Source organism: Amblyraja radiata, chromosome 7 (assembly GCF_010909765.2).
Source record: "Amblyraja radiata isolate CabotCenter1 chromosome 7, sAmbRad1.1.pri, whole genome shotgun sequence".
NCBI lineage: Eukaryota > Metazoa > Chordata > Chondrichthyes > Rajiformes > Rajidae > Amblyraja > Amblyraja radiata.
Window position 1 is genome coordinate 33682639 of NC_045962.1, and position 15904 is coordinate 33698542.

The 15904-nt window shown below is 40.7% G+C and overlaps 1 protein-coding gene across 3 annotated transcripts in view; it reads right to left on the bottom strand.

Annotated features, from left to right (window-relative positions):
* ccdc148 (coiled-coil domain containing 148) overlaps nt 1-15904 on the bottom strand; it is a 64411-nt gene that overhangs the window by 23876 nt on the left and 24631 nt on the right. For all 3 annotated transcript variants that reach the window (XM_033024091.1, XM_033024093.1, XM_033024090.1), the window contains 2 exons: nt 9475-9557; nt 2997-3160 (listed from right to left, as the gene is read on the bottom strand). In XM_033024091.1, the coding sequence (XP_032879982.1) occupies nt 2997-3160; nt 9475-9557 (247 nt within the window). The remainder of the gene's footprint in view (nt 1-2996; nt 3161-9474; nt 9558-15904) is intronic.

Consider the following 15904-nt stretch of genomic DNA (forward strand, 5'->3'; position numbering starts at 1 on the left):
TTGTTTCTTCTTCTGGAAGAGCTGCTGCACAGTTTGCACATTCTCCCTGTGACCGCATAGGTTTCTTCTGGGTGCTCCAGTTTCCTTCCATATCACAAAGATGTGTGGCCTTGGAGGTTAATTGGGCTGTAAAATTGACCTAATGTGTATGGAGTGAATGCTAAAATGGGTAAAATAGAACTGGTGTGAACAGGTGGACTCGTTGGGTCAATAGGCTTGTTTCCATGAGATAGACACAAAATGCTGGAGTAACTTAACCATGTGAATAGGTTTGCCCCTCCGTAGGTCTAAGTTTCTATCATTAAATAAATAATTGGATTTTCTTTCCCAAATCCCATGTCAGTGTCCCTCTTACATTCATAAACTTCGTCTGTGAGTTTTGCTCAGTCGCTTAGTATGCCCCTTTGTAACTTCATCCTTCCATCCATACTGCATAAAGGTGACTCCCAACAATGTCATCTACAAACAAGGATATTCCACTCGTGATTCCACTATCAATTGTTGATATGCATGAACATAGCACAGTACAGCACAAGAACAATGGGGCGGCACAGTGGCACAGCGGTAGAGTTGCTGTCTTATAGCGCCAGACACCCTGGTTCGATCCTGACCACGGGTGCTGTTTGTATGGAGTTTGTACGTTCTACCTGTGACTGCGTGGGCTTCCTCCTGTGCTCCGGTTTCCTCCTACACTCCCAAGAAGTACATGATTGTAGGTTAATTGGCTTTGGAAACATGGTGCGTAGAATAGTGCTAGTGTACGGGGTGATCACAATTCGCCCCGATTTCTGTGGGCCGAAGGGCCTGTTTCCACACTGTATCTCTAAAGTATAAACAGGCCCTTTGGTCCACAATGCTGTGCCGAACACAATGCCAAGATCATCTCTTATCGACCTGCGCATAATCCATATCCCTTCATTCCCTGCATATCCATATGTCTATCCAAATGCCTCTTAAATGCCACTATCATATCCGCCTCAACCACCAACCTTGGCAGTGCGTTCCAGGCAGTCACCACCCGCTGTGTAAAAAGGTTGCCCCACACATCTCCTTTAAACTTTGCCCTTCTCACCTTAAAGCAATGCCCTCTAATATTAGATTTTTTTTTCCATCCTGGGAAAAAGATTCTGGCTGTCTTCCTCTGTCTCTTAATTTTATAAAATTGCAGCCTCCATACAAATTATTCGAGTCACCACTTGTTATGTGCCATCATGGGTGGAGAAGCTTTTAGGCCTACTCTCTCTATTTTATCCCCCAAACATTACAATTCCAGTCATAAGGATCTTTTCATATCTCACCAAATTCAAAATTAGCGTTGGCAAAGAAAATGTCCCCAAGTCATTGACAATAATGTTTTTGGTCTCTCAAGCCACTCCGTGATGGCTATAGTTTTGATAATGCTCTAAGTACTCCCTGTCTTGAATGATGTGAAGCAAGATTATGCCCAGGGTTTTGCTCTTACACATTCTCCGAAGTGGCTATGTTGAAAAGTGCACTAAGGGAACTTTGTCAAGCTATTGGGATACAAACCTCATTATAGGGATATTATCAAATCCCAAGACCACAATGTTAAATAGTCTGCAACGTAATCATGCTGAAGATTATATTTTCCATTTCCAGGCTTATTTTTCATTTAATTCACTAAATAATCCTATTGATTGCCTTTGGCAAAAATGAATTTAAACACAGTTCTGGAGTTCACCTATCTTAACAGAATTATATCTCTGGATGTAAAAATAAATAAATTAGTTGTAGCTCTGATACATGAACGAACAACGCCTTTCGACAAACTATGTAAGACAGACATGTGAGATCGTCACTGAGCCATATGTTTATAAGATACCCTGGATATGTTTCTCTAAAGTGGCCTTTGTCTATTTCTTCATTTGACTTGATCACAAAGTATTGCCACAGACTGAGTTTGAAGATTAAGTGTTCAGTCCCACTCCAAGGATCAGTACAATAATGTACTGTAATATTTCATTGCAGTATTAAATTGACATTTGCACCAATGAAGATGCTGTCTTTCAGAAAAGATGTTAGCCCAACATCCTATCTGCCCTCTCAGTAGGCCATATAAAAACGCTCATGACACGATTGGAAAGAGTTTTAGAATACATTTTCCCTGCAGTGTTCTTGAGATCCTGAGGCCGTGGAAACTGATAGAAAAATTATAGTGTTTTTTTATTAGCAGTACAGGATCATTACAGTTGAAATGTTGCTTTGGGACTATAAATATCAATGTTTAGTTCCACCAAATTGATAGTATTGTTAGGATGAACATACGTAGGCACTTCACTGAAAACTGAAAAGTGGTAAAACATTGCAGGGTAAACAACAAAATTACAAATAAGCATTGAAGATTAGATTAAACCATGATTGTCTCTCTCCATTGTCAACAAGAAATGCTATGCTGAGGCTCAGGCTGCAATAAAATGACAAAATATGGGTACTAGAAGGATTGCCAATGGCAAAGGAATCTAAAAAAACTTCCTTGAGGGATGCCGTATTGTGACACTTCTGATCATCTTATCTTGTAATACATAATCATTGATTTACATTATGGATAAACGTGCTTTCGTTTCTGATGGCACCGTCATCTTCAAGATTATTTTATTTTATTATTACGCTAGTGGAAGACTACAATGACCCTATACTTAAGTAATTTGTTCAAACGATTCTATACAGTATTATTCTATTACAGGCACATGACTTTTTACGTCACCCATTCCTTCTCTCCAGAGATGTTGCCTGTCCTGCTGAGTTACTCCAGCTTTTTGTGTCTATCTTCGGTTGAAAACAGCATCTGCAGTTCCTTCCTACAACATGACTTTTCAGTATCAATTAAGATAGATACAAAAGCTAGACATTAATACAAACAAGTATATCATAGCAGTGACTTAAATATAAAGGTAGGAATAAATAAATTCAAGTTTTGTTAACAAATTTCAATTAAACTTTAAGTGTACACAAAGTCAAATTACATTTTCCCTCACCTCTTGCAATATCTGGCTGGAATTAATTATGTCCTTTTCGATGCTTTGCTGCAAAGGATAATATTGCATTTCAATTTGTTTTTGTTTCAAGTCTCTCTTTAGTTGAAGGATGGGATCCACAGTAGCTATTTTAAAGGCTTTTTGTTCACTCTGCAAAAATATGCCTGTCGGACAAAAAGTCACAATGAATCTACCATTTATTGATATTTGCTTTTATAAAAAGGTACATAGCAGTTTAGTTTATTGTCACGTGTACCGAGGTACAGTGAAAAGGCTTTTGTTGCGCAGGTAACACAATGTCAATTTAGCGCATAAAAGTTTAAACATAAGATATAACATACAGTTGTTTGGTGTCTTGAGCTTGAAAGCATATACCAAGACTCTCGGGAACACCTTCTTCCCCTCTGTTATCACACTTCTGAACAATCCTAATATTAGCTACGGTACACTCCTAATTTTCCCAAATACCTCATTGCATACATTTGACTTTTTCTCTGGAACCGTTATGCTACAATGCTGTGAAACAATATTCTGCACTCTGGTATCTTTCTCTTTGCTCTACATTTGGTACTTAAGTTTGGATTGATTGTATTCAGGCAAAGTATTATCTGAAGTGATTGGATAGCCCTGTACACATGACAAATAAACTAAACTAAAGATTTTCACTGTACTTCGGCACATGTGACAATAATAATAAACCCAAAACTTCAGCCCATCAAGTTACACTCTATCATCTCATATCAACATATCGATAAACACAGTCTAAAAAGTACAATTTAAATTATCTAAATCATATAAAACACCACATGCACTTAAAAAAATTAAATGGATTTCAGTTTCCAGCCAATGCCAAGTATCGTATACCCAGAGATTTCAAGACAAATTATAACAAGATAAAGAAAAGGAGTGAAAGGGTTCAGAGAGGATTCACCAGGGTATTGCTAGGACTTGAGGGCCTGAGCTATAGGGAGAGGGTGAGCAGGCTAGGATTCTATTTCTTGGAGCGCAGGAAGATCAAGGGTGATCTTATAGAGGTGTGCAAAATCATGAGTGGAATGGATCGAGTAAACGCATGGAGTCTTTTGCAGAGGGCAGGGGAATTGCGAGCCAGAGGACATAGGCTTAAGGTGAGGTGGGCGGAGGAGATATAATGGGAACCTGAGGGGTAACTTTTTTACACAAAAGATGGTGGGTGTCTGGAGCAAGGTGCTGGAGGAGGTAGTTGATGCAGATACCATTGTAACATTTAAGAAACATTTAGATAGGTACATGGATAGGGTAGGTTTAGAGGGATATGGGCCAAAAGCAGGCAGGTGGCACTAGTTTAGATGGGGCATGTTGGTCGGCGTGGGCAAGTTGGGCCGTAGGGCCTATTTCCATGCCGCATGATTCTGACTGTATGAATAATTTTAACTGGGCAGTGTTCAGGCAGAATAAATCTTCCCTCCACCCTAAACCTCACTCATTTCCACATCCCACACCCTATACCTAATGGAGGCGCAGGCTGGTTTACATCACTGATCTGACTTACAATCAACTAGTTGGATGAATGCCAAATCAGACAGGCTGGGGCAGGTGGTGTCAGGGATATGTAAAAGCTGTGAAATGCAGGTGAATGCTGTTGTAGAGAACTGAAAACAAAAATGTCCAGCAGTGCCTCTAAGGAGAGAAAAATTGAGCTAACATTACGGATGGATTACCTGGCAAATTCTGATACAGAAGAGTGAGTTAGAGTCATAGAGTCAAACAGAAACAGACGCTTCAGCCCAACTTGTCCATGCTGAACAATATGCCCCATGTAAGCTAGTTCTATTTGCCTGCATTTGGCCCATATCCCTCTAAACCCTTCTTATCATGTTCAAATGTCTTTCAAATGTTGTTATTGTACCTGCTCAACTACTTCATCTGGCAGTTCATTCCATGTACCCACCACCCTCTGTGCGAAAATGTTGCCCCTCGGGTTCCTATTATATCTCTCTCCTCTCATATTAAACCCAGCCCTCTGGGACATCCCTACGCTGAGAAATAGACTATGTGCATTCACCCTCTCTATGCAACTCATGATTTCATACACATTTATAGGTTAATCTCTCAAAGTCCTGTGCTCCAAGCAATAAAGTCCTAGCCAGTCCAACTTTCCCCCTTTGGCTCAGGCCCTCGGCCCACTCGCCAAGCTGATAAAAATCCTGCTGTATTCTCGATAAACATCCTCACTGTCTACGAATACCACCTATTAACCTTCCTTAACCCTAGTCACCCACCGGAACATTATTCCAGAGCTTAGACAGTGAGGGTTGGCAGCTGTACAAGTTTTGGAAGCAACGCTGCACAGTAAGTGTGGTCACAACTTAGGTTCCTCTGAATGCCAACTTACAATCAATCCCATCACATGCATTGTTGCTTGTAACTTCTCAATCCATCTTTGCCCTATTTCCCAACATAATCCTCTTTCTACCTGTTCTTTGGTTATTTTAAAGTTGCACATCCTACAGGAATTTTCTTTCTCTTCCTTGTAATATAACCGCCATAACAAGGCCGTGTGTCAAATGAATTTTAATACTCTTACTACTAACAGTAGATTAGAAATACAGGAATGCGCCGTGATGAGAAATGGAAAAATGCTTGTATATATCTGTATATACAGATATGACAGCAATTTACATTTCATATAGCATGTTTAATGGAAAGAAATGTCTCAGAGATATGATTAAAAATGTTTGCCGAGCTAAAAAATATTATTAAGAGATAGAGATTGTAAAAGCTTTGTCAAAAAGGTGTGATTTTTGGATCCTTAAAAGGAGCTAAAATTGGGAAGCTGGGGAAGTTAAGGTAAGGAATTTCAGAGAGGGGCCCAAGTATAGAAATCTAAATAATCTCAATCTGACTCAAATTTCACTGTACCTTAGATGGTTAAGTGGTAATAAACGCAAACTTGAACTTGAAGACATGGGATGGATTAGTTATGAAGAGATTTAAAGGTAAAGGCAACAGAGTAATGGGTAAGCAGCCACCATGGAAAGAGAAACAGAGTTAACACTTGAGATTTGAGAGCCCTTGTCAGAACTCCAGTGTAGAAATCCAAATGCTTTGCCATCCCGACACATCAAAGGTAAATAACCTGTTTCTGCCTGACGAAGTGTCTGACGAAGTGTCTTGGCCCTGCAACATTAACTACTTTCTCCTACAGATGCTGGAATTTAAAAAAAGATTGAGTGGATACCAAATGCAAGGTTGAATGGGATGCTGTGGTTAGTGTCAAGGGCAAGCTGAGACAGTAGTTGCCGTGGAGGGTTAGGTCAGTGACAAAGGTACAGCAAAGGTGGAGCGGTAAAGTGGCACAGCGGTAGAGTTGCTGCCTTACAGTGGCAGAGACCTTGGTTCAATCTGGCAACAGGTGCTGTACGGAGTTTGTACGTTCTCCCTGTGACTGTGTGAGTTTTCTCCAGGTGGTCCGGTTTCCTCCTATACTCCAAAGACGTACAGGTTAGTAGGTTAATTTGGCTTTGGTAAAATTGTAAATTGTCCCTAGTGTGTAATAGTGCAAGTGAATGGGGTGATCGCTGGTCGGTGCAGTCAGTGGGCTAAAGAGACTGTTTTCACGCTATATCTCTAAAGTCTAAGGTAAAGTATGAAATTCATTGCATGGAACAAAAACAATGTCTTTGACCATTCTAGTATATCATTGAAGGAAATTGGGGTTCCTCTAAGACATGTTTAGTGGTGGGATGTTATGTGATTCAAGAGGTCTTTAGCTCAATAGCCAGTTGCAACCTGTTATCTTGCTTCACTTAATGTTCCTTTCACCTGCAAATCATAATGTTTAAATTCCACTCCAGTATAAATAGAATTATAGTCAAAGATACATACAGCATGGAAACAGACTACTACATCTAGAGTGTAGTGTCTATAAATATAAGAGCATTACTGCAGATCAGTCGAACAAACACATAATAAAAGCAGGTAGATAGACACAAGAAGCTAGAGTAACTCAGTGGGACAGGCAGCATCTCTGGAGAGAAGGAATGGAATTTTGTCGTGAAGTGCAGGGTAAAAACAGTGCTCTGGAAAAATTTGACCCATTATTTTAAAGTCTGACTCTTTCATCTATTTGCAAATAGCCCCTTATGCCTAACCCCATTGTGTTCTATTCTATAAACAATCTCGTTCCTTTAGTGTCCAGCATTGTGGCACTGCGTCACTTTTGACTGATTTTTAATATTGTAGACACAGAAAAGTGAGAGACATTTTTTTAATCATGTCCTATGAAAGCATCCAATAGGTTCATATTTTCTTTTTATTTAGATTGTCCTGACTGTTCATATAGGGTTATCTGTCCCATATTTTTTTATTTTAATATTTTTCAACAAATGTTCTTTTTGCTTTTTATGTGAACCCTTAATGTCAAACCTCATTTGCTGACATTTCACCTTGAACTAATCAGGTTTTTAAAGTCGTTTTCTCAAGCCAGTCTTCTCATTTTTAATGTGTATGTTCTCTACTTCTTCAATAGTAATTTGGGGCTGTTTATGATAATATAAGAAATAAATATCCTCGTAAATCATTTTGCGACTGCTCTATAAAATATCCTATCCTAAAGATGTGTAGGAAGGAACTGAAATGCTGATTTACACCAAGCATGGACACAAAATGCTGGAGTAACTCAGTGGGTCTGGCAGGATTTCTGGAGAGAAGGAGCTGGTCACATTTCGGGCCGAGACCTTTCTTCAGACTGGGTCTAGTTAAAGATATTGTGTTTCTTCTGTCATTATAAATTCTGATAATTTAAATAGACCAATGCATAATTGTTCCTTAACAAAGTATATCCACACTGCACTACATACATTTCATTCAAACTTTTAGCATGAGCTCATTAAAAAAAAAAGAAACTTCAAAATCAGAAGGAATCATGCATGCCAGAAACTTCCCAAGTTTAGCCTCAGAAATAAAGTAAATGTGATAATTTCTTCTCAGCCTAGACTGAGAGTCCTGGGTCACCAGTGGCCTCAAAGTCCTTAATTCTGAGTGGTAGGAAGAGACCCAACTAAATATCCCTTCAGTCAAACAACAGATCATTGTAATCAATTTAGCAGAGTACACTGAAAGCTATTTTATTTATTGTTAAGTAGAAATGAGAGTAAGAATAAAATTACCAAAAATATTGGGCATGCAGATAAAAATGAGTTATGTTCCCTCTCACTAATTGATTACAACCAAGCATGATCCAATTTTTACTTGACACTTGCACAAACTTGCACTTGCTTTTCCCTCGTTACCGTTAATAACATATATAGAACTTAGAACAGGCTCATCGGCTCACAATATCTGTGCTGAACATGATGTCAAAACCAACTCTTGTGTGTCTGCGCATAATCCATATCCCTTAATTTCCTGCATGTCCCATGTGCCTATCCAAGTGTTTTAAAGCCATTATCATATCTACCTCAACCACTACCCCTGGCAGCACATTCCAGGCACTCACCACAATCTGCGTAAAAAACCTGTTCTATGCGTCTGTCTCCTTTATCCTTTGCCCCTCTCACCTTATAGCTATGCCCTCTAGCATTTGATTTTTTCATCCTGGGAAAGGGTTCTGACTATCTACCCTATCTATGCCGCTCATAATTTTATATTCTTTCATTCGGTCTCCTCGCAATCTCCCTGCAATCTCCTGCATTCCAGAAGGTACTGGGTGGTTTTTTCCCAGAATCTTGCTCAAATTATTGTAATTTGTAAGCAAATTTTCAGAGTGTCGACTGCACACAAATAATATAATTTATGCTTGGATTTAGGTGAAGTTGGGAGGCTACATTTTTTGGTCAAAACTAGTTATTACCTCAAGTCAATCCTATATTGTAGGCTGGAGACTTTCTGAAGCCTGATCAAGTTGGGTAGCAGGTAACAGGCGATCAATGATCAGCGTGGACTCAGTGGGATGAAGGGCCTGCCTCCCTGGCTGTTTCCGGACTAAACTAAACTAAATCACTTATTTTTTCTCCCACATGATTAAAGAAGTTATACATTTTACTAAGTAAAGGCAATTGAATATATGAGAATCAGAGAGCAGTGAAAGGAACATTCTGCTCAGTTTGGCTTATCTATTGATAACATAAAATTGCTGAGCCATTACCAGAGCAAGCACCTTGTTTTAAGATTTAAAAAAAAAGTAGAAACACAAAAATGAGCAAGGCCATCATGTTTAAGCTAGAAAAAGCACTGGAGTAACTCAGCAGGTCAGGCAGCATCTCTGAAGCACAAGGATAGGCAGTTTTTCAGGTCGGGACACTCCTTCAGTCTGAACTAGCATCTGTAGTTCCTTGTGTTTTCATTTTTTTAAACTGCTACACAAGTTTCTCACTGAGAGATCTCTCAATGAGAGATGTAAAGGTTCCTGGAATTTCAAAACAATATTTTAATAACCACTTCTTTCCTAGTTCTAGACATTTTCACAAACAAAATGAACTATGTGGATAATACACACCAATTTTTTTAAGATCAAAGTAGTATTCATTTTCACTGCTTCCACCTTCAAGTAAGCTCTGAAGATGCAACTCTAGTTTCCCCCTATTAATAGAACAAATATTGGAAGTTTAATCTTGTTGTTTAAGTTGTAGCATTTATACCATTATTAATTAACACGATAAAACAAGGAAAACAAACATTTCTCCAAACTGTAAATAAGCAGATAAGAGAACTGTATAAAGGAGTTCAGGCAGAAATAGAAAGGTGACCAGAATAAATACTCTGAAAATATTAGAAAAGATTAACAAAACAGAGGAATGAATAATAATTTCAGATGCTGAATGGTCCTTTGGAAATGGTTGGAGGGGAGGGGGGAAGGAAATGTATGTGGAATAAGTGAACAGGACAGATGGAATATAATAATGAGACTCTAGTCAACCTTCATTTATACAAAAGGCAAGGTATTTTAAGGAAATCCAATGGAGAACAAAGAGCTAATAATACCTGTAATAAAGACAACATAAGCAGAACTTAATATAGATAAAATGTGACAAGCAGAAACAAATTTGAATCACCAGACATGACAAATGCTGTGGAAAAAAAACAAACTACTAGGATGAGCTCAGCAGGTCAGGCAACATGGACAGATGACGTTTTGGGTCCAAATTAATCTTCTGTAAATGATGCGGGTGAGAACATATTCCGCCAGGAGGAGGGGAGTGTTGGTTGAGGGAAACTGGTTGCGTCTCTGTTCTAGGAAGAAACATAAGGCCCAGAAGTCTTCCTGAGGGGAAATGGAAGTGTACAAGGATTGGACGTCCATGGTAAAGATGAGGCAATGGGATCAAGGAATTGTAAGTTGCTATAGTGATGGAATGTGTGAGGTGTCCTGGATGTAGGTGAGAAGGGACTGAACAAGGGACAACAAGACAGAGGGGGTAAGTTCAGTGGGGCAAGAGCAGGCAGATAAAATGGGCTTACCAAGCAGTCCTGTATGTGGATTTTGGATATGGTACAGAAATGGGCAGAGCAGCCTTGGGGAACTATTAGTTTGGAAACTGTGAGGGGAGATTGCCAGAAGGGATGAGCAATGGTGGTTTGGGAGACATTGCTGCTTATGGAGTCATGGTCAAAGGGTAGGTATGAGGTGTGGAGTGAGCGGAGGGCTGTGCGCATGGAGGGGGTGAGGGGAGTGCAAAAGTCATGATGGTCAATGTTGTGTTGGCAGTCAGAAGTGAAAAGGTAGGTGAGAGGATAGAAGGCCTGAAGGTGTTGTCCAAGATGAAGCAGAAGGGGGAGCTCAGAGGAGTAGGGGCAGCTTGAGGGTGGTGTAGGAGTCAGGGTGGGGGAATGTAATGTGGTCAGTGACAGGAGGAGTGGAAGGACACGGCAGCATTGGGTCAGGGGCTTCAGGTTGGAGACTGCCGGGAAGAGGTGGGATCCAGCTTCAGTAGCAATACAAGTGAGCTTGGGACGAAGTGGAAATAACAGATAGTTATTTCAAATAACCTTATCAGGTTATCAGTCCATCTTTAAATACTTTAAAGCCAATTCTTTATTTTAAGTTTTGATTTATTTTAAGCGGAATCACTGCCAAGTCAATAAATAAATATATTTTTTAAAAGGTTAATGTGTTTCTGGACATGAAGGGATTTGGAGGTTAGAGCAGGAATAGATAGTGTTCCTGGTTTGGGAATTGCTCTGCCAAGGACAAGAAGGCTCTGCAGAGAGTAGTGCGTTCGGCCGAACGCACTATGGGAACTTCACTTGCCCCCTGCAGGAACTATACATCAGGAGGTGCAACTCCAGAGCCAACAATATCATGAGAGACCCCTTCCACCCCTGCAACGGACTGGTCCAGTTGCTACGGTCAGGCAAACGCCTCCGTTGCCATGCGGTGAGAACGGAGAGGTTGAGAAGGAGTTTCTTCCCAGAGGCCATTCGGACTGTAAATGCCTATCTGACTAGGGACTAACTCTACTGAACGTTTTTCCTTCCATTATTTATTATGTAAAAGAATATGTGTGTTATGACTGTGTTTATAGTTTGTTTGGTTGTTTGGTTGTTTGTCTTTTGCACAAAAGTCCGCGAGCATTGCCACTTTCATTTCACTGCACATCTCGTATGTGTATGTGACAAATAAACTTGACTTGACTTGACTTGACTTGTTGAAGTAAAAGACCAACAACAATCGGGACGACAAAGTGGCGCAGTTGGTGGAACTGCTGCCTCACAGCATCAGAGACCCGGGTTTAATCCTCAGGTGCTGTCTACATGGAGTTTGCACGTTCTTTGTGTGAGAGTTTCCTCTGGGTGCTCCAGTGTCCTCTCATATTGAATTGCAGGTTATTTGGCATTTGTAAAATAGATCCTAATGTGTGGGAAGTGTAGGAGAATGTGGGATGATGTAGTGCTAGTGTAAATGGATGATTGATGGTCAGGGTGAGCCCAGTAGGCCAAAGGGCCTATTTCCATGCTGTACCTCGTAACTAAACGAAATCGCTCATTCTTTCTCAGGAATGAGTGAGGAAGTCAAAGTCACATTTTACTGAATCTATCATATATTTGCCTCCTTATTCAACTTGTTAAAACCATCCTGCAGTCTCTGCATCCTGTTCACAGCTCATAATCACACTTGATTTATGTCATCAGCAAATGTAGAAATATTACATTTGGTTCACACATCCTGTAATGTCCAGATTCAAGAGCAGCTTCTTCCCGTGAACTGTCTAGCTACGGAACACTACAACCTCCAAATAGGCTCTGAAGTTTTTTTTTTGGCTTGCGCTATTGGGACTCACATCGGCTCACAATTTGAATGTTCATATGTCCATGGTTCATCCCTTGACACAGAATACAGATAAAAACAAACCTATTGAAATTGAATCGTCAGCTAAGTATAGAAACATTAATATTGCGGTGCTGGCTCGAAGGGCCGAATGGCCTCCTCCTGCACCTATTTTCTATTTTCTAATAGTTATTCAACAGCTAAATGATGAGTCTAAAGAATCTTGCACACTTTTTCAATGTCAGCAAGACACAAAGGATTAACATGAATAAATGCAATTAAGCCAGGCTCACCTAAAATAGGTAGAGATAAGGAAAGGTTAGTGTGGAGAACATATTTCTGAGCATTATAGCACACCAGTTCCAGAGACAAAGTCCCATGTCTGCAATGGGGTAGAAGTGAATCAGGCAGAATCCTAGCAATTGGAAGGACTGTTCAGAACTCTGATAACGAAGGGTCAGAGTTACATCCTGAACATGCATTCAAGTCGCAGCGTTGTTTTGAATGAGGGACAGTGCGCATCCAGTAGAAATAAGGACTCAATGGAGGAAGTGGTTCAATATGTGACTCAATGGTTCAATAACCCTTTCACCTCGGAATGGAACCGTGACTGAAAATGGTGAGGGTGATGAGGTTGCGAAGCATCAACCTGTCCCAGTGTTAGCAGACCTTCAGCCTTGTACATACAGTGGAGCCACTTCTCGGTCAGTGGATGTGGACAACTCGGAATCCCCATTGAAGAAGGATATGTTCTTGTGCTCAGATCCTGAATATACAGAGTGCTCTTGGGAAAAGGTTCAGGTACAAGATGCAACTCAACCATTAAATGTGAAGAAAAAAAAGTTAACTGCAATGAAGCATCTTGTTCTATAAGAAATGATGTTGTGGATGGATTGCAGTGATCTTTCTGAAAGGTATTTATCAAATGAAGATGACAGAGAAATAAAAGTTAAGAATGGCTCTTCAGATGAGTCTTTTCAACCATATTGGAAGAAGAAGAGTAAGTTACCAGTTAAGAAGTGCAATATTAGGGATGTTAAGAAACAATCTGGACAAAAACGTGACCGGAAACCGTCAAACTTGGAAAGTAAAGATTTCCCCACCATGTATCGATGTCAGTATAAGGGTTGCTGTGCTGTTTACAGAGGAGTTGACGGACTTAAGAAACACATAAAAAAGCAGCATGAAGAGGTGCGTGAAAGACCTTGCCCCACCCAGGAGGTAAAAATGTGTTTCTGATTGATCGCTACCTGCAGCGCCATGCAAAGCTGATCCATACAGAAGAAAGAATATCTTTACAGATCAGGAGGAAGTGCAAAGCCTTTGGTCACAACTTCGGAAAGGCAAACCACATTTGATTAACAATCTTGAAGCAATTTGAGCTCTATCGTATGACCAAGGGTCTAGAGAGAGAGAAGCTGAACATTTTGAAACAGATGGACCTCTTGAAAGAGATTATGCATATCCCTATCCAGGAAGACAATGACTCAGACCTGGTGGGTAATCAGTGTGATGCCAGTGAGGACATTGATGAGGACGGCAATGATGGCGTTTCTGATGAGAAGGACAATGGCCATTTTGTTCCCAACCCTAACCAGATCGATGCCGATGGTGACAGCAGAGGAGACACCTGCAAGGACTTTGACAACAACATCCCAGATATCTGTGACGTGTGCCCCGAGAACAGCGCCATCAGTGAGACTGACCTGAGGAAGTTCCAAAGGGAACGATGCAGATCGTTCCTAACTGGGTGGTGCGCTACAAGGGCAGGGAGTTACTGCAGACCGCCAACTCTGACCCTGGCCTTGCTGACGGATTTGAGGAGTCCAACGCCATCAACTTCAGTGGCACCTTCTATGTCAACACAGACTGCAATCTACGGTGGCTTTGTGTTTGGCTTCCAGTCCAGCAGCCGCTTCTACGTGGTGATGTGGAAGCAGGCCACCTAAACCTACTGGGAGGAGAAGCTGTCCAAACCCACGGATACGCTAGCGTCTAGATCAAGGTGATGAATGCCACCACAGGACGAGAGGGGGGGAGCACCTCACCTGTGCAACGATCTACAAAGAGACTGGCAACACCCTCGGACAGGTGCGAACTTTATAGCACAACCCCAGTATCGGCTGAAAGGATTACACTGCCTACAAGTGGCACCTGATCCATCGATCATAAACTAGCCTCATCAGGATGGTTGTCAATGAAGAGAGTGAGAACTGGTAGCCATACCATTAGTTTGGTGAACTTTATGGGTACTATCATTCTACTAATTTACGAACATTATGGCTCTATCATTCTACTAATCATTGCTCTAATGCTTACGACCATTGTGTGTACCTACCGAGGACTGTGAATGTTATCATGTTTAATAAAAAGGAGGGAATGAAAGAGCTAATAGTCAAATCTAATAGTCAAATCTAAAATGGAGTAATTCCTCTACAAAAGCATGGACTAGTAGAACAAATGAATGGCTCGATGCCAAGTCTGAATGACTTTGTAAATTATATGATAAACAATATGGAGACAGGTTGTCTTTTTAATAAAGTAATTAAGATGGAATCCTGTAGTAATAACATGTGCTTCATTCAAGGCCATAAAGAAGCCAAGATTGAAAAAAATAGCTGACGCTCCAGACATAAGTAATAACTTGTCATTGGATGAGCTTGATTTGGACACAGCGAAGAGTAGCTGAAAGACAAAGAATTGGGAAACTTTCATAGGACAACAGAAGGAAACAAAACGGGCAATACGGGCTGAAAAGATGAAGTACGAAGGGAAGCTGGCCAGGAATATAAAGAAGGACAGTAAAAACTTATTTAGATATGTTAAGGGAAAAAGAGTGTCAAAGTCAAATGTGGGTCCCTTGAAGGCAGACATGGGTGAAATTATTATGGGGAACAAGGAAATGGCAGAAGAGTTGAACAGGTACTTTGGATCTGTCTTCACTAAGGAAGACACAAACAATCTCCCAGAAGTACTGGAGGACAGAGGATCTAAGGGGGTCGAGGAACTGAAAGAAATTTTCATTAGGCGAGAACTAGTATTGGGTAGGCTAATGGGACTGAAGGATGATAAATCCCCGGGCCTGATGGACTACATCCCAGGGTCCTCAGGGAGGTGGTTCTAGAAATAGTGGACGCATTGGTGATCATTTTCCAATGTTCAATAGAATCAGGATCAGTTTCTGTGGATTGGAGGATTGAATTATTAAAGAGGTAATAATGGGGCATTTGGATAGCAGTAAAAGGATTAGTCCAAGTCAGCATGGATTTATGAAAGGAAAATCATGCTTGACTAATCTTCTGGAATTATTTGAGGATGAGACAAGTAAAATGGATGAAGGGGAGCCAGTGGATGTAGTGTATCTAGACTTTCAGAAATACTTTGATAAGGTCCCGCACGGGAGACTGGTGACTAAAATTAGAGCGCATGGTATTGGGGGTAGGGTGTTGACGTGGATAGAAAATTGGTTGGCAGACAGGAAGCAAAGACTAGGAGTGAACGGGTCCTTTTCAGAATGGCAGGCAGTGGCGAGTGAAGTGCCGCAAGGCTTAGTGTTTGGGCCGCAACTGTTTACCATATATATTAATGATTTGGAAGAGGGAATTAGGAGCAACACTAGCAAGTTTGCGGATGACACAAAGCTGGATGGCAGTGTGTACTG